This window comes from Colletotrichum tamarilloi (assembly GCF_030869305.1).
Source record: "Colletotrichum tamarilloi strain Tom-12 chromosome Unknown Scaffold_30.1, whole genome shotgun sequence".
Lineage (NCBI taxonomy): Eukaryota > Fungi > Ascomycota > Sordariomycetes > Glomerellales > Glomerellaceae > Colletotrichum > Colletotrichum tamarilloi.
Genome location: NW_026849413.1, coordinates 187501 through 209565, shown reverse-complemented (window position 1 = coordinate 209565; position 22065 = coordinate 187501). Strand labels below are relative to the sequence as shown.

The window sequence follows — 22065 nt, the reverse complement described above, 5'->3', positions numbered from 1 at the left end:
TCACCTCCAGCCGAGAGATCTGGCCTCTAACTCGTCGATCTTGAACCGACAGTATGGTTTGCCCAATCGTTTGATCCCTCGGCTGGGTATCCGACGTACAGTGTCGAATGTTTGTCAAAGGGCAAGCTGTATGGTGCAGTGACGATTGCTAGAGAGCTTTTGGTTTGTGTATTTTCCATGTACAAACAAGCATTCATGCCTCATTCTGTCCGACATGGCTAGACAGACATTGGCAGCAAGGAGAAACATGATTCGATCAAAAACTTCATCTCGTGAGGTCGTCCAGCTAAAGAGGTGCGACTTTCTCGTCAACAATCAGTGTGCCATCGTAAGCAAGTGGGAGTCGATGCGAGAGGTGGGCGATCATTACAATCCGTATCCCACTTTGGCCAAGGTTCCTGTTCTTACTGACACTATTATCGCCGTCATTAACTTGCAAACCCACTCTCTCCATAGTCCTTTCACATGGCCCCTTCGAAAGTATCAGCAAAGATCCATCAAAAAAGGAAATGGAGACATCGCAGGGGAGTCATCTACATGTTGACTAGTGGTGCACCATGCTGTCATCCACGTGGTGAGATCCTCACCATCCAGCAGACGGTGGTTTATTGTTCCCACAAAAGCATTGTGAACGAAAGAAACTTTTCTTTAGACTCAGCCTTTCCTCCCCAGATGACCAATACCTTAGATGAACGTGTGAGTCGGACCCTTCATGCACCCGAGAAGTTGGGGCATGATGAAGTTTGCCGTGTATGGACGAGTCTGCTAGGATCTACGCAACCTTATACCTTCCTCCTTTCTTCCCCTTTCCTGGTCAGGAAACATCGAATGAGTAAGCTAGTAGAGAGTGCCCAGGGCCGGAATTCCTCACGCGCCTGATAAGGTAGTCGGCTCGGAGATGTCGGCCTGGTAGCTCCTCGACATGACCGTGACGCACCCTGCTCAAGATTTAGAAACGGAGATCGCAGTCATGTTTCGCGGATAATCAACTGCCCCGCCGGAACCTGGGATCTCGAGTTCGCGTCATGAGAGGGATGATCCATGAGTCTCCTCAGCCTGACTATCAAGCCCAAATCGCGGGGTATTCTGAGCAGGCGGCAAGGCAATTTGAAGCACAGTACGGCCCGACAAACCTCCCCTGGGATCGATCCGTTGAAGGCCCAAAGTTGCCAGCCACCACAAAGCCAATCATTACACATGTGTATACTCACCTTGGTCTGGGTATCGCGTACATGCGAGATCGAAAAACCGCACACAATTGCGTGAATGCGTGGTGTTGGCAATGAGGTTGTCTCACAGTAGCTTTCCTCGAAGCTTCGCCGAGACTGCTGGGGAATGGAAGCAATATGACGACCAAATTGCGGGTTGCTCAGACCTCAAAGCATAATGCCCGTATGGAGCCAAAGCAGTCACAAGCAAATAGCAAATATAGATCAAGGACCCTCATCTCCTAGCAATTGAATGACCTCCTAAGACGCAATCAGATGAAATGGACGAGCAGGGCGCGGCAGGTAATCCCCAAAGAAGCCCTGCAATTATTTCCACAGACACAAACCGTTTACTTTGGTGGGCATTTCTCGGCATCCCCCATCTCTTCGTTCAGACTAGTACGCGGGCAAACGGGACCTTGCTTGACTGGTGTAACGGCTTTTTTGATTAAGAACAGAAGGAAGAGAGCGAGATGGAGGGGGGTTCAAAATAAGATCATGACGGCCACACTACTCTTGGAAGGGAGATGGGAGCCAGCCACGGTTCGGTTTCGAAATCCTCCTCTCCAAGTTGAGCGCCTCATTAGTAGATCTAAGATGACCTCTCGGCACCAGCACTATCGCTGGTGCACACCACCAGGTTGCACGGACGTTGGCGATGGAATAGGGACGGACAGAGAAGGTGGTGGTGGTGTATTCGTTAAGTACGTAGTATGGGTCGCCGCCCAAGATAATCTCTCGTTTGAGCAAGGAGTGGAATCACCTCCCAATCAGCAAGGGTCTAGAGGGCGGCGCTGAACGGGAGGACGGGCGGGAAGACGTAGGTAATTAGGAGAATTGTCGTGATTCTTCAAGGATTCGTGCAGCCAGCCGGGGATGATATTGGTCCTCATGGACTGGGGGTATATGCAGACACTCGTGACTGGCAGATTGGATATTGAGGAAGGGAGAAGATTAAGATATATATCAATTGCAGTGTGTGAGGGAAAAGAAACCCAAAGAGATGAATGAAGCATTACTGAACCCTTTGTGGAGCAGAAAGCCCAAGTCCCCGATGGTTTGAAACAAAGATTCATATTCCCTAGGAGGCCAGGAACGCGCATTGGCCAACGAAGCCCCGTTGTGAAATTCTGGCCGGCGTGAGAGCATGTCAGACAAAATACGTACTCTGTAGGCTGTACCTTCAAGTTCGGTCCTAATCTTACCTAAGCTGGGTAGCGTTGTGCCTCACAGTGGGATAATACCAGTTGATCCCTAGATATTACTACACGACGGCCCGGCGGCTCAGTCCGATCAAAAACGAGGGTTGTAACTTACCAAAGTAGTCTAGATCGTCGTAGCGGATGGACGACGATATATTCGTGCCTTACCTTGTGGCAGGCTGGAAACCCCAAGGAAGGTGAAAGGAAGGAGCGGACGGGGCGGGTGGCCGAAGTTTACCTCTACATCTCCGAAGTCCTTCTTCTGAACCGTGAGGCATGTACCGATATCCTAGGCTGCCGATTCGTCAGATGACAGCAAGATGTTCTGATACGCTGGAGAAAGCGCAAGATGACGGTCATTCCCGCGGTTAATTGAAGCGGCCCGTGGCTTGCCAAACCAAGTGAGACCTGGTCGCTGTGCAAATTATCGATGAGTGGGCGAGAATTCTTCGCCGGAAGGGTCTCACCCTCTGCACCCCAACTTTGGGCAAGTATTCGTCTGAGATGGTGTCGCATCGCCATGTAAGGCGACCCTCACCATGAGAGCATCTCATTTCCATCGTGGGTTGGTAGTTGAATTAGATGACCGTAAGGTTTCTCGAGGTATTAATGATCAGAGACAACGCATAGGTTGTACGAGTTCTCGTTGGCATACCCCTGCTGGACGATGCGGATGAAAAGAGGCTGTACGGAAGACTGAGTATGGTAGGTACTACCTTGACTGGAGTACCCAAGGTATTTCTCTACCTTACCTGCCGACATCATCACGGAAGGCTGTACGTACCTACATTACAAAGGTGTCAATGAATTGGAAGCCACGATTAAGGAACTTCCTCTCTTCGAACTGATGGCTTCATCTGACTTTTTCCATCTCCATCATGACCTTTATTCCCGCTTCCTACTTTTTGGGTGCCAATGTCATGTCAGACCAGTACGACAAAATCTCCGTCCATACGGTCGCAATCACTGGGACATTCCCGACGCAACAAGAAAGCATCTCCCTGCCGGCGCGAAATAACGTCAGTTCAAACAAAACAACCCAAGGCTCAAGCACCTCAGAAAAGAAGCTTGGGCAAAAAAAGAAAGCAAACGCCATCATCTAGTCTCTCCTTTTTCCTCGCCTTTCGACTTTCGACTCCAATTTGCTCCTGCCTGCCCTCCACCTCTGCCCCGTCCCTCCCTTCCGGCCCTTTCCCCTCCCCCCTCCTTCTCAATTTCGAGTCTCCTCGTTTGATGTCTACCTTCCTCGAAGACGTAGGCGCCAGGGGATGCCGAGCCGCCGGCCACCACGGACCAAGGCATCGCAGACAGCAACAACCCTCACATCATCTTCCATCAAACCTGGCATCGAAGCGGGCAGGCAGTTCCCTCGATATTACAGTCCAGCATTGCATGCTCACCTAACCCTATACGCTTCTATCTATACTGTCACATACATACAACGCGCTATCTACAGAATAAACATCATTCTGCGCCAGCCTGATATGCATTAATCAGTGTATGCATTACTTACGTCAGTCAGCCCACACGAGAGCTTTTTCGTAAGCAATGGCAAAGCAAGTAACTTTTCTGAATTTGAGCTTCCAAGACTGCCAGAACGGGAGATGCAGGCAACGTCGCTCTCCCAGCTTCCGAGTTCCTGTTCTGCCACACCAACTTGCCGGGTCAGACAGCATCTATGTACGGAACTGGATTTGCAGCAATGCAATGCATACCTGGCCGTTCCATACCGAGACGACCTGTCGCCTTTGTTCCTCTAGTTTCTCTTGCTCCAGGTTTAGATTCAAGACCCTTGGTGCTTCAGCTTTCTCTCCCTCTCCCCACTGACCTGACCAGTGTCCGCAACGGCGACCCCAATCCCTGACCCCCGAATACCCTGGCTTCTCCCTACCGCATCGCATGCCCGCACTACTTTTGCAACTTAGCTGCACGTTAGGCTAGAGCCGCCGTGCGATCGGCGAGTCCCTGTTGACCACTGACCAGAGACATTCCTCGCGCACCTGAGATTGACCAAGGGTCGACCGTCAGGCCCATGGCTCCAAATAAGACAAGCACACAAGCAAGCACAGTCGGGTCGACAGAATGGGGCATGGGCGCGGGCTGGAGACGCACAGCACCGACGTTGACCTAAAGCAGCCCCCAACTTCAAGGCACGGTGGAACTTCAGCTATGTGAGGAACTCAGGAAGCGTAGCAAGCAACCAGTAAGCTATCTTGCCTCGCGGGTGTTGCTGGTGGTAGTTGCCGTAGCTCTGCTCTCGAGCTCTCTGTTGGTTGCATGGTCCCGGTTGCTGTTACTCCTCAACTGGAGCCTGCTGTGCTTCTTCCCGAAAGCAATCAGTTTGAACCACAGACGCGGCCCAGGGGCCTGCGCCGGTGTCTCTGCCCCGGCTCTCTCTCCTACCCTCCCAAACACGCCAGCGATTCGACGTCGAGCCTTTGAGGGGAACACGCAGATGATGGTTAGGTAAGTGAAGGTCAGTCAACCTGTCTATCCGTACCTTGGCTGTCTGCATTATCATTTTTAGCCCATCAGCAGGGCGAGGAAAGCTCAGACTCGGGGTTTTTGTTGCCAAAATACTTTGCATTCTATTCTGGGGTACGAGGTGTTGTGCGATGCACATCTGCCACAACTACGAACACGCCCCCCTTAGTTGCTTCTATAGTAGACACCATTCTCCCACTTCCTCTCCTTGGTATAGGGACCTGCAAGCGCGAGTCCCCTCACCTCTGTGTTCAAAGGCAGCTGTTCCGCCGCTGGTGGAGTAAGCTCGTCTCGCGTAGCTTTGCCCGAGGTAGCCTTGCTCAGACAGCATAGGTACGGATACAGATACAGGGACACTGGAAGTGTCCCGGCGACGATGATGACGATGAGGGGCACACGGCATGGCATGTGGTCAACAGTGTATCTTGTCGTCATACACTGTAGGCCAAACGGCGTTGATTGCTTGGTGTCACCTGTTCAATTGCGATTGTTGGTTGGGCCGCTGGATGTGCTACTAACAGCCCAGCCCCTTCGCTGGATCGGCCATGTCGGGACATGAGCTCGCAGAGATGACCATTGGTGATACGTCTGGAAAGAAGAAATAAGAAAAGAAGCTGGTAGCAGGCGCCTAAAGACGACCAGCCTGTCTCCGTCACAGTCCCAATCTACGGTTGTATGCGTAGGAGTCAGCCTGGAACCAAAGCAAGTCCCGAGATGAGGTCATTTCGAAGCACGGGTCTGAACAACTACCTTGCGCTACAACATGAGAGGGAACATGCAGCTGGATCAAAAGTACAGGGCAGGGCAGGTTTCTTCTTTCGACTGCAGCGCATCTCCAGCACCTTCAAGCACGCATCACAAGTTTGAAGTTGGCCAGTCCTGAGTCGGCTGCCTGTCGCGGCCAATCAGGGCGGGAAGCGCGAGCGCTGGCAAGTCGAGTCGTCTTTCCCTTTTCAGAGTCCGGCCGTATGCGCTGTCAGTTCTTCAGAAAGAATACGAATCACTTTTCTAAGCTTTCATCCTTCTCGAGATGGTAGGGCACAATGACACCAAGACCTTGGAAAGCTAATCAATCACCTCAAGGCTCGGAGGCTCAGTACGAATGGACCGCGATGCTCCAGTTAGGGAGCTTAATGTACGTTTGGAGACAGATGGCACACTGTGTTTTCTAAATTGGAGTCTTTCGCAGACAACCATCTGAAGTCTCAAAGCAAGGCTTCGTGCCTTGGTCAAGGTAAAAGTGTGTGCCCCTCCCATCCAGTCCTGCAGCCAGGGCTCTGTCATCTCAAAGCGTAAGTATGTACTTCGTACCTTAGGTAAGTAAGGCGTGTTGGGGCATCTTGCACCTGCCCGGGCAATGAAATGGAAGGCACCGAGAGGACCAAAAAAGTACGTACTTGACGCTGCCGGATGAGACCCCACCTCACAGGCTTTTGCTCCACCTTTTCCCACACCACCACACCACACGGCCGCGGCCACACGGCCACACGGCCCCCAGGCTAAGGTAGCCCGTCCGCCAATTCATCCTCCGATACTTTCGTACCCACCAGCTGCCACGCCCATCTTGCGGCCCTGCTACGCCTGCCCACTTGACTTGACCTCTTCCAGCCGGTCCCTCTCGTGCCTTCTCCCACTTCAATCTGAACAACCCCCGCTTTTATTCTTCCAAGCACCCGAACCAAAACAGAGTGAGAAACACGCGAAGCAGGAGACCAGAACAAGCAAAATGGAACCTCCAACTCCACCCGCTACGAGTGTTGTTCCATTCAGTGTACGCAGTAAGGTACTCTCTAATAAGGATACTTGGTCAATTGTTCTGCTTCCTGGATCCTGTCGGGTGATGTCTCTTGCAGTCAGTCTTGCAGCCCGTGAAGAAAGCAAGTCACTGACATACCACTCCATTGGACTGCATTGAATCTGTCGAGTCCTTCTTTGCGCACTCTGTGATTCTGTACCGTGCAACCTGCGTCCCACCAAGCCCAGTCCAGCCCAGTCTTGTCTCGTCTTATCCCCCGCTGCATGTACACTCCGGCAGTCTACTGCGCACACTACGGATACATGATACATTCCCTAGGCAAGTTGGTTCCCAGCAAATTCAACCAGCATCGGCAGCACCAAGGTAATCAGCGAGAGTAGTCCCATTCTTGCCCTAGTCTGACGGCCTGCGCTCCCATCCACCTTGGTGATTGCTCACTCCACTAGGAGCTATTCGCTACCCAGAACCTAAGATTCTCATATCCGTACCCATACGTATTTTTTTTTTCTTTTCCACAGAGTTGTTGTCGTGCTGGCGGCTTTGCTGGCGGTTTGCCCCCAGTTGCCAGCTTTTCTCGAATCTTGCCAGCCTCCGGGTCCCAGTAAAACAATCCCCCGTCGCTCCGTCGTCCACTTCACTCCTCTCGCTCCGCAACCCACCTCACCTCACCTCATACGGTTCCAAGAATCCACTTCTTGCGTCTCCATTCAGCCAGTGACAGTCAGCGTGTCCCGGTCCCCATCAAGCACAGAAGTTGCTGCGAGCCTGCGACCCAGCGCCTACTTTTATACAGAACCTCAGGTCAGTGGACCAGTAGACAGTACCTTGGGTGCCCGGTCGCTATCTTAAGTACCCAGGTACCTAGGTAAGTACCTACCGTCCCAAATTCCGTACGGTCTACCTATACCTACTCTAAGGCTCCATACCTTATGCTTGGATCGATTACCGCCGCTGCTTGCTAATTAAGACCAAGACCAAGGCTAAACCGTTCCCCTCTGTCTTGCACGCCTTCCCGGTTCACTCCCCGACTCGAAAAGTCTCGAGACACGGCTGTCACTGCGACTGTACTTGTAGTTGTGCTGCCATCTACACAGTTCTCGCTGGTACTACTGGCCCCTCCACACACCTCAGTATACCTTGCCCACCAAAGCCTTATCACCTCCAGCTTGAGGACCGTAGACTCTTAAGAGACGGAGAGTTGGTAGGCAGACAGACCACCACCACCACTACCACACAACCGTCGTCGCCGCCGCCGCGTGCGTACCTCTCCCGCCGTCCACTCCACGTCTCGAGCACAAGTCCAAGGGGAGACAGCATCGCATTGTGCCCGTACCGAGTTTTTTCCTCCTCACACACCCTCTATTCATACCCTCTTTTTTCCCTTCCTTTCCCTTTCTTCGACGTTTTAGACTTTTTAGGGTGTATCATGGATAGCAGCCAGAGCACGACTATTTCCAACGGCACCTCCCAACGTCGCAGGCTCACCAAGAAGCCGCCCTCGTCCTACCAGCAACACACCCGTTCCTCGAGCGGTCTCGATGGTGGCATCGACGCCCTCTCTCTCCAGAGCAAACGCAGCTCTACGTCGCTGAAGCGCGCTCCTTCCGCTCCACCAGCCCGGACGACCTCCTCAAACGCGCCAGCAGCTGCTTATTCCTCTGCTTCTGCTTCGGCATCTGCCTCTGCTTCTGCTTCTGGCTCGGCTCAGAGTTCTGGTATTCCTCTACCCGGCGTTGCTTCTTCTGCCGCTTCCAACAGCTCTTCGCCCCGTCACCTTCCATCAAGTCAGACGCACCTTCCCAATCCTTCCCCCATTCTGCCTCAGGGCCAGTTCGCCGCCGTCGCTGGATCTGCTGCTCCTTCCCCAACTGCCTACCACCACCCCCAGCTCCACGCCCAGGCCCAGACCTCCTCCTCCTCCACCTTCCACGCTTCTTCTGCTGCCGCTGGCGCTTCTGCTGCTGCTGCTCACGGCCACGCCCAAACCCACGCCCACGCCTTTTCTCCTCACCACCATCAGCTGCACTTCAATCACCAAAACAATTTCTACCAAAACAACAACACCAACAACAGTCCTGCAGGTAACGGTTTCGCCGTCGGCATCGCCCACAGCACCGATCGCCCGCTCGATCCCGCCGCTCCCTCGCCTTTGTCGTCACAACCCCACGACGAATTCATCGGCGCTCCCTTTGACGGTGCTGCGGTCCTGAACCGCATCGAGCAGACCAAGTCGCCTGTCGCCGGTCAGCATCCTCACTTCAACACCCCCAACTACCACCGACACAACGCTCCCGCCCCGCTCATCAAGTCAGCGACCGATTCGCGCATCAAGGGTCCCGCCCTGAGACAGTCCCAGAGCTTCACGAACGATTCCTCCATGATGAACGAAAAATCACAAGGCGGACGGGTGACGGACAACTCAATGATCAGCCCCAAGAGATATTCAGACGAGGCAAAGGAGCCCCGCATGGGCGTCCTGCGCAAGAAGTCGGGCTTCTCTGGCTTCATGAATAGCCTCGTCGGCACCCCAAAGAAGCCAGTCATTTCTGCGCCTGAGAACCCCGTCCATGTCACCCACGTTGGCTACGACAGCTCTACTGGCCAGTTCACCGTCAGTCTGGCCCTTCCATTTTCCCCTCCAGCTCCATGTTTGGCTCTCTTGTGTAGCAGTCGACTCTCTACTCGTTCTCTGTTTTCGTACTTCCTCTTTGTCCTCGTGTGCTTGGTGTAGCTGACGATTTTCTACGATACAGGGTCTCCCCAAAGAATGGCAGAGATTAATCAACGAGAGTGGAATTCCCGAGAAGGAACGTAGGGAGAACCCCCAGACCATGGTTGACATCATCACATTTTACAAGGAAACGACCGAGAAGCCAGCCGAGGATCAAGTTTTGGAGAAATTCCACGATGCTAGAGCGCCTGACTACCGTCAGTATGCAAACGCGAACTCGCCGTCGGGTGCCATGTCGCCGGGCATGTATCCGCCAACCACTTATATGGGTATGTCACCAATGATCAGTCCACCTGCGAGCCCTAGGTTTCCAACTGTCAATCATGAAGGATCTTTCGAAAACCCCCGCCAGCCGCCGCCCGTCCCTGGAGTTTCGGGAGGTAAAGGCTCCGGCAAGGACATCAACCTGATGCCCAGCCGCCCGGCCCCGAAGCCCCCCGTCAGCATGCCCTCGTCGATGAGGTCCGCTCCCTCCAACTATCCCGGCAAGGACTCCGGCATTGGAATGTCTCAGCCCGCCGAGGACCTGCCCCCGGTCGCCTATCAGCCGCCCAAGGAGAGCAACGTTCCCATGCTACCCGAAGAGCATCGTGGAGAGCACCGATCCCGATCCCGATCCAACTCGCGTGCTGGCGCCCCCGCCGGTTACGTGCCCCCCACGCCTAACGCGCAGACAGCCCAGGCGAACGTTTACCAGCAGCAACTCATGCAGCAGCAGCAAGAGCAGGCCCTAGCTCAGGCCCAAGCGGCCATGTCTGGCCAGATCAGCCGTGCCCCGAGCAAGAGACAGCCCCCCCAGCAGCCGACACCGCCCCAGTCGCAGCACCAGTACGCTCAGGGTCCCACGGCAAACGGCGGTCCCGGCCAGCGACAGCAAGTTGGTGTACCTGGCGCACCTGGTTCCAGACCCAGACACCGACCCCGCCAGAGCACCGGTATCGATGTCGTCGCTGCACTGAAGCGCATCTGCTCCGACGGCGATCCTCGCGAGGTCTATAAGAATTTTAATAAGATTGGCCAAGGCGCGTCAGGCGGTGTCTACACCGGCTACGAGCGAGGAACCAACCGTCTGGTCGCTATCAAGCAGATGAACCTCGAACAGCAACCCAAGAAGGATCTCATTATCAACGAAATCCTGGTCATGAAGGACAGCTCACATCCCAATATTGTCAACTTCATTGACAGCTTCCTCTGCGGAGGTGAGCTCTGGGTTGTGATGGAGTTCATGGAGGGCGGCAGCCTTACTGATGTTGTCACCTTCAACATCATGACCGAGGGCCAAATTGCCTCCGTTTGCAGAGAAACACTTAAGGGCTTGCAGCACCTGCACTCGAAGGGAGTCATCCACCGCGATATTAAGTCTGACAACATTCTCTTGTCAATGGAAGGCAACATCAAGCTGAGTAAGTCTTGAGCGGAAATTCGACATCATGGCAAAACTAACACCAAACAGCCGATTTCGGTTTCTGCGCAACAATTAACGAGGCCCAAAATAAGCGCACCACTATGGTTGGCACGCCTTACTGGATGGCCCCTGAAGTTGTGACGCGCAAGGAGTACGGGCGCAAGGTGGACATCTGGTCTCTGGGCATTATGGCCATTGAGATGATTGAGGGAGAGCCTCCATACCTGACCGAATCGCCTCTTAGAGCGCTGTGGTTGATCGCTACCAACGGCACACCCCACATCAAGGAGGAGTCCAACCTGTCAGCAGTCTTCCGGGACTTCCTGTACTTTGCCCTCAAAGTCGACCCTGAGAAGAGAGCCAGCGCGCATGACCTCCTTAGAGTGAGTTCAGTCGAGATCCCAGCGGTATAGTCTGATACTGACTTTTTTCTTCTTCTTTCCAGCACGAGTTCATGAAGGGCTGCGTTGACCTTTCTCAATTATCGCCATTGGTGCGTGCCGCAAGAGAAGCTCGGCTTGCCGAGAAGGCTAGAAAGGGACAGTAGGACTCCCCTGGCCATTCACCGAAGAACATCTTCAAGCGGTTGAAACATCGACATTAATGACGACCTTGACGACAACATACATCCAAAATGGGGCTGCCCCTTACTTGTGCATTAAGATACCCCAGGAAATACTGTTGTTCACGACACACGTAGCTTGAGGTCGCTTTCCACCTCCGCTCTGCACAACAACTTTACTCATCCTTTGGTCAACCCCTTTGGCTCTCGATATGCTCATGGACCCAGTGCGTGTCCGCGCCTTGGCTTAGCCACCTTTCGACCCCCAATCATAACTCTACTTGCTTTCAAGATACCACTTCAGGGCTCTGAACCATTTTTGGCTTGGACTTTCTGACATTTCTTCTTCTCGACGACTTGCACACGCAGCATCATTCAGCATGTTGGCGACCGAGCAATGTCTCTTTCTGTGACGGCTTTTCTCTCTTCGATTTAGATAGAGGCGACACGATTTTGAACTCGGCAACTCGCCTCAAAGTCAGGCTTTGGTTGCGTATGCGCAACTGTCTTCCCATTGGATCAAGACATCCGCTTTGGACCAATCATGTTACCAAAGTCTAGTGACCAATGTTACCCTGGATATCGGTTACTAAGGAGGGACGAGACGATGAGTCGCACGATCTGATTTGGCCAGCGGGAATAGGTGGTCAACTCTTTTTTTTGGGGGCAGACAGGCTAACCCCTTTTTCAACCTGTCTTGTGGGGATTTCTCTACTCTGTACAGAACACTTCCGAGAAAAAAAAGGATCGATTTTCAGACGAGACGTCGACGGACATTTGCGAGAGGGCATGTTCTCGGCTCTATAGTCCCTCATGTCTGAAGCCCACACAGAAGGGCGTTCTTTACTGGGCATCCGCGAGTCGATGTACCACCGTGGCGGTGGCACTATGGCTTTTCTAGACAGACTCGACTAGGTAGAGGAATGACCCTCAGGCCCAGCAGGCCTAAGAAAGTTAAAAGCATGTAGCCTTGTCTTCCAGTGATGTCGCGCAGTGTCAAGTGATTACATGGTCCGGTTATCCCATACACTCTCAACATGATGTCTCATTTACGCTTCAGCCCCTTCTTCTACAGAACAGAACATGGTCTTTATGATCCTGTCCACTTATCCGTCTCTATAAAGCCAGTTTCCATCCACCTCGCCATGTCCTTTTCCCATCCTCATGCGACCATGTCATGCGGAATGTCAGCATTCGCATCAATGAGCCCTGGATTGTCATCTTTTTTTTAGTGAAGCTCTCGGTGCCTTTGCTGGTCCTATCGTCCCTTTTCCTCTGGACGAGATAGATGGAGGTCTTTTTCTCCCCTTTCCGATAAACTGTGTTCTCTGCCCTCGCTCTGTATTTATGCGGCTGGCGCCTCTGAAAAAGCCACCAGGGGCCTGTGTGGGGGGGTTGCTGCGCGCGAAATGTGACCGTTTGGGGGGGGGGGGGGCTCGTCAGGGTAGGGGGGGGGGGGGTGTTGTCAGGTGTCTGTGGGGTGGGCGTGGGGGCGGGGTGGGGGGGGGGGCTGGGCGCGGTGGGGGGGGGGTGGTGGTTGGTGTGGGGCGGGGGGGAGCGCGGGGGGGGGGGGGGGGGACTATCAGGGTATGGAAAGGATTTTCCATCTACCATTCATTTTTTGTTCGTAGGTCATGGCGGTTTGGTTGTGTTCGTATTGCTACTCCAAAGTTGTTGGGGATGAAGACGTTTGTATGAATTCCGCGCCCTCTTGGGGGGAGGGGGGCCGTTGGGTGTGTAGGTGCTTAGGGATGCTGCTATGATCGAGAGAGAGAGAGAGTAAGGGAAAGGGAAAGCAAACATTTGGTAACCACGGCGCCTGATTCTTTTCTTGACTGGATACAAGTCTTGTCGATTACCTCTAGACTTGGTTTCTTTGCTCGGCCTTTGAGTACCTGGTACTGTGGAATACAGCCTTCACGACGGCTGTCTTGGCTGTCTATACGAGGGAGCACGTCACCTTTTTAACGGGTTGAGGAGATTCTTCATCTAGAGAAACGGCTTATGGTCTCGGCATAACTGGTGGGATGTGCTCTTAAGGAGCTTCTTAATTGTGTTACCCTGCGATGCTGAAGGAAGGAGGGCTACCCATATCTGATGGTTTGTAGGACGTCTTCTCGTACCGGAGCAGAAAGTCTAAAAAAAACCCATTTCGGGGAATGCCTTGATAAAAGGATGACAAGATAAGAATATTTTGTATGTCGAGTGGGAATTTCACGCTGCGGACGCGGTCGTGAGCGTTCTCCTCGGTAAGACTGGCATAAGACATGGGGTGCCCTTAAGAGTCGAGAAAAGATTGTAGATAAAAGATTGTAGAAAGGGGCTAGGGAAATATCTGAGCCCGTACTTCTTCAGTGACAGCTAGGAGAAGGTAGAACTTCACATAGAGCAGGCACTAGATAGGGAGGACCTAATCTGGGTTCACTGACAGTGAGGACATTGGATCTTTTTCACGGCTAGGTCCTCGCCCTTTATTTTCCCTATACTCGACTCGTTATGACGAGGCGAACGCACTAGATGCAAGGAGCCTCGGTGTATGATCGTACTCCGCGGCACATTGCTTCCCGTCTCCCTTCAAGTGAGATCCGAATAATGTATCGAACGTCAATCAATCTCAACCTTGGCCCTGATACTACCGTGCTTTGTCGAGTTCTTGCTATTCGTTTCTGCAGAACGATTCGGTCTCGACATCCCGTCGAACCAAAAAAGGCGGCCACTAGATCGTTGTCGAAAGATGAAGACGTTGTCCGAGTGCACCTGGAAAGGTTTAAGCTCTAAAGGTCGGTCGCCTTCTGGCCTGACCAAGCTCCGGCAAGAGATCAAGAGTGCATAGACGATATATCATACCAGACTCGACCTATACGAACCTAATATACAAAAAAAAAAAAAAAAAAAAAAGCAAGCTACTCAGAACGTTCAAAGATGATAAAGTTCGGTGAAGAGCTGTATTTCCACCTTCCTCTAGCTCGCCGTCGATACCTTCTTAGAGAAAAGAACGACGTCCGTTGCCATGTGCCGATTAACACAGATGAAAGCAAAGTATCGGTTTGAGCAGATCCTGCGTGTGAGCTACTGGATTGGTTGACATTGAGAGACACGTCGTCTTGCAACAAGCTATCCGTATAGTAGTCTTAGGCCGATCCCCGGGATCGCTCCCTGGGCATTACAGCATGAGTATACATAAGCCCAAGGCTGGAGAGGCTGGGGAGGCAGGAAGAAGCCTCGGTTTTATTATTCTCGAAAGCCTAGAGGCTTGGCACCTCATTGGAAGGAATATACGAACTGATTATACGGTTTACGCAACCCACGTAACTGTATACCGTCGAGGCTCGGCCGTACCTTCCCGTCCCACACTGTTTATGGCCACGACCTGGAGGGAAGAAGGGTATATACCCCCCCCCCCCCTCAATCCCATTCCCGTCACCAGCCAGCAGGCGCCCGTCTAGGTCGACGGGTCAGGTCAAACTGGCTGGGTAGTGGAGTGGTTAAAGGTCGACAATCAATTATACACGCCAACCAGCCTACTCGACGACAGGCTTAGCGAGAGTACCCGAGTTCGAACCCCAGCTTGAGCACCCAGAAATGGATTTTCCAGGATGAGCACCAAGAGATGTAGCCCCCAGTTCAGCACCGGGAGGGGTGAACTCTTTTTACTTCCTGTTGTTAATTTGAGTAATGATTTAAAGCTTTTGCTCATGTCGTGATGGCATCAACTACTCCAGTGGCTCACCGAGGGTCACGTGTTTTGGTAATACACAATCACCTACGTCTACACCTGCACCATCATACATACCATGATTCAAGTTTCTTTACGGAGTACTGACCGCCCGGAACGCAGGGGTCAAGACTCCCCGGCTGCGCTGGGAAGCCCCATGCTTTGCATCTGATGTGTTGCAGTGAAAAGCTCCCCACAAGAGTCATTCAGAAGGATGCGGGAAGACAACAGAACCTCCAACTGATGGAAATGACAGAATTTTCGAAAGATGCTGGCGGTGAGGTTGCGGAAACCTGCGACAGGAATGGATTAGGCTGCTCCCCCACGGAAGCGGCCCCCGGAGTGGACACGGGGATATCCCCAACCATGCATGGGTGGAGACGGGGAAGCCCCGGGTTTGCGCAGGCTTCGAGAAGGTCTCTCTCCGTCGTGTGATTGTTTCGAGATTTTTTTTTTCGTCCTAATGTAAATATAGCAGGGGGGTGGGCGTGGGCAAGTCGCCGTCGGTGTGGGGGACGGGCGTGGGATGTAACTGGGAAAGACAGAAAACTTCACCGTCTTCTGTTCGGCGGCAACTTTGGATATCCGTCGGTCTGCAGGCCTCCCCCCCCCCCCCCCCGAGGCCGTCATGACTACTTGCGACTTTTAGATCCGTCCGCTTCGTTTGGCATGGTGACGATTCGTTAGCCTGTCCTGATCTGATACCGGAATCTTTGTGTATACCTTGGAAGTAGAGGGTAGCAAGCAGTCAGTCAGACGACTGGCGAAAAAGGTGCTTCTCGCCTAGTAATTCAGCGCCTCAGATGCCCTGTTCTGGACCAAGACAGAATCACAACATCAATGAGAAGGGTACGACCGGGACGCGGCGGGTATCGAGGATTCAAGTAAGACGCTTGCTAAATGTCATTGAGATCAATCAGGAGTATTCATTCGCCGTCTCAACGCCCTGGTCCGCGGGCTGCTACCTGAAGTTCTGAACAACTTGAGATTGCTCATGATCAGTTTCTTGAGGCATTCCCTGCCACTCTAGCTGGGGGTGGGGACAGAAAGAACGCATTGCTGGAGTTGCCAGTTTGAAATCCTAATGCTATTAAGGATTCACGGGCTGTGGTGCCAGCACAATATGATGCCGGCAGGTAGAGTGATGATTGTGGCTAAGTATGATTTTTAGGTGCAATTGACGGCAAAAATAATCGAGAAGCTGTCTGGATTGCTTGCCACGCATTCACTGTCTGTCCCGCAGCGAGACAAGCATAGCGGTGGACAACCGGTGAGGGTAGGTTGCAGAGCTGCATGGCAATAACGACTAGCCTGCCAGGCGAATGCAACAACGTGAGCGAATACCAATATCGGCTCTTCATGTGCTTCTCTGGATGACTTGTCACTTGTCATTCTAGTTTAGGTCGATCGGAGCTTTTATGCGGAAGAGGTGTCATCTCAATCCCTGCAGAACGGATCGACTTTGCGACAGAGCTTCGTACGTGCTCGTGCTCGCAAGACCGTCCTGCAGCGATGGAAACCTCCATGAAAGTAATGGAAATTTGCGGACGGGGTTTCGACAACGACGGACACACTGTCCCTATCCAAGAAGTCAACGGCGCTTGACGAACCTAAGGTTGTCGACGGTTCATGCGTGGCGCCCTGCATCACGACTGATAGCCGCGTGGCAAGCCTGTCGGGTCTGGGGATATGGTGAACAGGGTTCTTTTGATAGACACCCCGTGTTTACCGACATCTGTGTCTTCGTATCCGAAGTTCGAGACCTCTGCCCTCGAAATGCGCTTCCTCGATTATACATATCTTTGTGTCTCGAAGCTGGAGGTAGGTACCTTACTCGTAGCAGAGGAGCCACAATAACAGACCCGAGGCAAAGAGGCGAGCTAGAACTGTGGCGGTATGTCTTGGCCTTGATGGTATCCTTGATCTCAGTCATGTCGATATTGAAGCTTATAGTTATCGAGTGGCCAAGCATCTCGAAGCACAACAAACTTGATCGAATATCGAGAAGAAGACGGGAGAGAAACCAAAGTGAGTGGCCTGTGCTTCCACCCCATGTTTTCGGCAGACGTTGGTTAAGGTTTTTGGCTTGGGTGCACGTTACAAATGGACCATTGCCGTTTCGGGGCGGAATGGAGCCTTTTAGGGGCGGCATCGTGAAAAAAGTGGCCAGCGGTTTGGCGGCTGCGGATCGTGAAAGCTGCGAGTCCACACTTGAGCTCCAGACTCCCGTCGGGACTCCAGGCGCTTGGCCCTTGTGAAAGGGACGACCCGTGTTACTACCGGCATGATCGTCGCGCCCCGTTTGTAGTCGAATCCAGATGGTATGGAAACTCATCAACACAAACGAATCCTTTCTGATGCATTTGAAAAAAAAAGACAAAATTCAAGTGGCATTTCTGAGGTCTGAAAAAGAGAGGACAGAAAGCCGAAAGGGAAAATGCTGGGAAACATCAGGGTAGCAAGTGCTTTCGACTTTTACGTTGCTTCCCTCCTCAACCTGAACCGCCAAGGTGCTTATTAGGTAACTCAGGCGTTGCTTCCTTTTTGGCAAACGAACCCCCCACGACTCTTGCTCAACTCGTATCAGTGCACCGGCAGGCGACAGTCATTGCACGCTTTCAGTTCCATCTTTGAGAAAAGAAAGTGAGAGCTACTTCGGACCTGTCTGCACTTGCCCTCCTCGCTCTTCCCAGGGATGCTTGAACCGAGCCGACCTACGGGTTACGGATGCCCAGCTCCTTGAAAATCTTGTCCATCATCTGACCAATTTTTTTGATGAGACACCCCAGTCACAGCATGCCACTTCCAGAGCTTAGCTCCTTCCCCGAGATCCTCTCTAATATGCCTGGCACAGACATGGTGACATGGTACCAGAGAGGGCTTCGGCGAGGCGCAGCTAACTCCTTTTCCCGCCCACGTCCCCCAAACATTCCCACGACGAGAACCTCCCCTTTCTCTACGTCCACCACTAGTCTACCGATACTCTAGAGAGCCTAGACTGTTCCTCCCGCCTTGCCGGGACGGCACAGGAACAGGATCCGCGGCGCTCTGTTTTAATATGCCAGCTAGAACCACATTGCCCCTGTTGGTAGCTCAGTATGGAACGCTAACACGCCCTCGTCAGCAGCTCCGTAACAGCAAACCACCACAGAAAACCAACCATCGGGAAGATTGGCCAGTGACGAATCAAGCTACACAGGGCGAACCAATAACGGTACCTACAAGCATCTACTGCCTGACGGCGCAACGTCCATTTCCCACGGTCATCTTGGCACCTTTAAGGAGAACTTACGGAGAACGAAGCAATAATAGAGAGTCCAATATCAAACCCCACAGCCGCTTCAGTACGAAGCACACCACGACACAGGTGGGAAATCGCCCGAGGCTGGGATGCAGCCTCAATTAGGGATCTTCTGCTGTCAACCCTTGCTACCGGCGCCGGCCGACTACGCTGAGACGATTGTAGCTTCCAGGAAGAATGGAGCACTCGCACCAAATTTAGACCAGCAGCACAGCGTCTGGCACCCAACAGCCCCAAGGCAATAGTGGTTCCTGACGGTGATGGGACGGTATCCGGCGCACGGACGAGCCTTTGGGCTATACTCAGACCGCCCTGGAGGCTCTTGAGAACCAATATGCCAGAATGCCAAAGCTTCCCTGTTAGCCGGCCGGGGCACAAGCGGAACATGACGGTGAGGGCGCTATTCGAGAATGCCAAATCTAAGGGAAGACTACCAGAGCTACCCCTGCCGCAGACACCCTAGCAACACCGGATACTGCTCTGTCCCACGTTTTTCGCTGTATGGATGAGACGCGCCGTTTAGTTTGGGAACAGTACTTTAGAGTCGAAACCGTGATACGGATTCCTAGTCTTGCCCGTCCACAAGGATACAGATTAACTGTCAACTCAGACATGGGCAAGCGGTTGGGCTCTCACCAGGCTCTTGAACTGGCTCTTGAACGGGCAACTCGACGTCTCGCACCGTCGCTGCTGTGTATACCCCAAAGGCCGGCCATCTATATATACAGGTCAGATTTGCGACAAACTTGCAACGCATACCTCTACCTTTTTATGCACTTGGGAGTGACAATCTAGTCCGTTTGCCAGCTTGCAAAACTCTGAACGGGGTGGAGGAATAATTGACGCTCGGCAGGAAGATCAAAGATGATGGAAAACGAGATTGTACATACGCGCATCCCCAGGTTCCCCAGACGCCATGATATGATCAATTTTTTTCGGTTCAGCTGACCATTGACTTACAGCCATTCCGCAGTCTTGCGTCGCTAGCTTCGTGGACACGGTCCAGGTATTCAAAGACACGCTCATCAAAACCAAGAAGCCTTCGTGCGGAGCGAGATCGGAGGCGGACAACATCTGAGACCTTTGCAAGCTTGCATTGCACCTCAGACACGCGCTCATGAGACTACAGGCTGGGGGTCGAGCCAATTGTCGTTCCTGCATGACACTGCACTGAGTCGCGAAGCAAGTCATTGTGGCGCCTTTGAACGACGAGCCTCTACGACTACGAGTATGGAGAACATTTATTTAAAGCCAACTGGCTGAGAAACTCGGCCCGCACCGAAGTTGCGACCCGACACATAGCTTCAATCATCAGCGAACACTTTGTTGGTCTGAGCTCGTTGCCGGAATTAAGCTGGATGGCGAGCTGTCTAAACGATTAGAAAGCGGCAACGCAACGTCATGCTCTTCGAGATAGAGGCAAGTTGCAGCGCAAGTCTCTTTTCCAGCCCAAAGACTCAGGAATATGCTCTCAGAAACGATCTGGAGCGACTCAACCTCCATTGTCAGCATCATAGCGTCAGTTCATTCCCGCAGGCTAGTCAGAACAAAGTCTTTAGGACAAGCGAAGCAGTGATCGACACTCGAGTATTTGCCACCTAAGCCGTTGCGTAGCTTTCGCGCCGTTGGTACCGTTGTTAGGCGGGAGAATGGAGAGTTTGGCAGACTGGAGTAATCCTGAATCGTCACACCTGCTGCATCAACTCAGATCCGTAAAAAATAGGGGTCCGCAAAGCCCGTCATTATCTGTGGAGTTACAGCTAAAAGTGGCCGTTGTGGGTCCTTTTGACATTTGCACAATGGTTATGATGCAAAAGTGCACCGGTCAGCCTACAGAGTTGACGACTGAAGCTGACAGATGTTGGAGACTCGTCCGGATGAGACTGAGATAATGGAGGGGGGCTCATCGACCATCGAATACGGGGACACAACTCTGTAAGAATCGGAATCCGACACACAATACCTGACAGAGGGCATGGCTTAGGAACCAATTCCCATATGAGATGACAAGACGAAGAGAGCAATTTTCAGCACTGTCGGCTCAGTCGGAGAGTTGCTGTCACCAAGCAGGGTCCCCATATAATTGTTGCAGCGCGACATGTCGTTGTTCTAAATCTTCCAACACCATGGCCTAGGAAATGACGCCCGAGACGCAGTTCTCCTCCATACCTCAACTTACGGACTGCGCTTGCGGTGCTGGTGACCTTGGTATCATAGCCTTATCTTCAGTACACACACTAAGCAACGGCAAAGCGACTTAGACTTAAGCTTTGGCTTTCTCTCTTCTTTTTCCGCTTGCCTTTGGTCGCAAAGATGACAACAGCGGCGACTTTCATCCCATCTAGACCCATCGGACTGGCAAGGTGCAGTCGGATGCGCTGTCACCGTGGCCCGACATTCATGCAGTATGTTGATAGCCTCATTGTCAAGACTCAGGGACCATGAGCAAGCTCATAAGCTCGACAGACTCAACCAATTCTGATCTTTCGTCTCGTCTGCTCTTTGAGTTGTGGCGGCGGGTGTGAGGCGGCGGACGTGCGGCGGACGTGCGGCGGGTCAAACAAGCAGCGGTGACGTATTTGCACCTTTTCAAACGCTACAGTAGATATCCAGGATCTCTCAACTTGGCCCCATTTTACGGTAGAGTGGATTCACATGGGGGTCCTCCACGCTAAGACATCCCGGATGGCTTGACGGACAGGAAGCCGGGCAAGGTGCAGGACGGAGTAGCCGCCACCCACCAGGCCTGCAAGCTGCACTCCACACCTCATTGCTAGCGTCGACCATCCCAGCTTCCACACCACACTCCCGTCCACACCAGATTTCCATGGGATGCTGAACCCAAAGGTATTGGTGCTGCCGTTCGGTGCAAAAGTACGGCCAGATTGCCAAACAAACACCTTGCTAGGGTCACCATGGGGGCCGCTCTTGCCATTAGGACGCTGAGAGGTGTCCTGAAAACTGACACGCTCATGGAAACTGGCCTCAAGGAACCAGGTAGGGACGCTGGGAAAGGGCGGGACCCTTTCAGTCGCATCGCCCTGCCATTTCTATCAAGCCTCAATTAGTACTTCGTATGCGGATACAGGTTGACGGAGTACCTACCTACTCACAATCGCCGCTGTTTCGAATGCTTCGAAACCTTCCGTCTCCTGCCAAGCGTAAGGTGACGCTCGCCGGATCTGTAGCGTTCGGATTCATCCCGCGAGCTGGCCAGGCAAGGCCAATCCAGGTGCTTCCCGCTTCGTGGTCGCCCAAGCGCGTGGTGTGAGGTGGTGTTCTCTGCATCTTGTTGCCCCCAATCCCGAGCGAGAGAACCCCCGTGGCCACGACCCCTGTATGCAGCATCTGCAGTCTCTTAACAGAGTAGAGCCGCAGTCATGTTGGAAGTGGGTGTGCCCAGGTCACCCAATTGCCCGTCTCGCCCAGCCAGCATCGCCATCCCGACTGGCCGAAACAATGCCATTCACCGCGTCGACGCCCACATGAGCTCCAGCACCAGGAATTTCTCATGGATGGAGTGATTAGATATTTGTTTTATTTATTTTTTAAACTGGGACCCCTGGCGCGCACTAGAACGGTTCCGCAATCGCCGCACGCCACGCTCAGAATCTCCACGTCCATCACTTGCAACACTAGGAAGGTACGAAGCTACCTTAGTGACGGTACCGATACGGACAGCTCTCCTCCACTTCAGCTCA

The 22065-nt window shown here is 52.9% G+C and overlaps 6 protein-coding genes across 6 annotated transcripts; 3 read left to right on the top strand and 3 right to left on the bottom strand.

Moving 5' to 3' along the window:
• Nucleotides 1–3325: 3325 nt before the first annotated feature.
• Nucleotides 3326–3814, top strand: CTAM01_08548 (uncharacterized protein; the record flags this gene model as incomplete). The annotated part of the gene is made up of 1 exon (XM_060524568.1): nt 3326–3814. One exon carries the CDS (start codon nt 3326–3328, stop codon nt 3812–3814), a length of 489 nt encoding a protein of 162 aa, XP_060380787.1.
• Nucleotides 3815–4687: 873 nt separating this feature from the next.
• Nucleotides 4688–4852, top strand: CTAM01_08547 (uncharacterized protein; the record flags this gene model as incomplete). Its single annotated transcript, XM_060524567.1, has 1 exon — nt 4688–4852. The coding sequence occupies one exon, from the start codon at nt 4688–4690 to the stop codon at nt 4850–4852; it is 165 nt and encodes a 54-aa protein (XP_060380786.1).
• A 207-nt stretch (nt 4853–5059) lies between these two features.
• Nucleotides 5060–5302, bottom strand: CTAM01_08546 (uncharacterized protein; the record flags this gene model as incomplete). Its single annotated transcript, XM_060524566.1, has 1 exon — nt 5060–5302. The coding sequence occupies one exon, from the start codon at nt 5300–5302 to the stop codon at nt 5060–5062; it is 243 nt and encodes an 80-aa protein (XP_060380785.1).
• A 1015-nt stretch (nt 5303–6317) lies between these two features.
• CTAM01_08545 (uncharacterized protein) lies at nt 6318–6419 on the bottom strand (the record flags this gene model as incomplete). The annotated part of the gene is made up of 1 exon (XM_060524565.1): nt 6318–6419. One exon carries the CDS (start codon nt 6417–6419, stop codon nt 6318–6320), a length of 102 nt encoding a protein of 33 aa, XP_060380784.1.
• Nucleotides 6420–8076: 1657 nt separating this feature from the next.
• Nucleotides 8077–11333, top strand: CTAM01_08544 (uncharacterized protein; the record flags this gene model as incomplete). Its single annotated transcript, XM_060524564.1, has 4 exons — nt 8077–9261; nt 9404–10784; nt 10835–11169; nt 11232–11333. 4 exons carry the CDS (start codon nt 8077–8079, stop codon nt 11331–11333), a joined length of 3003 nt encoding a protein of 1000 aa, XP_060380783.1.
• Nucleotides 11334–21137: 9804 nt separating this feature from the next.
• On the bottom strand, nt 21138–21712 carry CTAM01_08543 (uncharacterized protein; the record flags this gene model as incomplete). Its single annotated transcript, XM_060524563.1, has 2 exons — nt 21138–21414; nt 21474–21712. 2 exons carry the CDS (start codon nt 21710–21712, stop codon nt 21138–21140), a joined length of 516 nt encoding a protein of 171 aa, XP_060380782.1.
• Nucleotides 21713–22065: the final 353 nt, after the last annotated feature.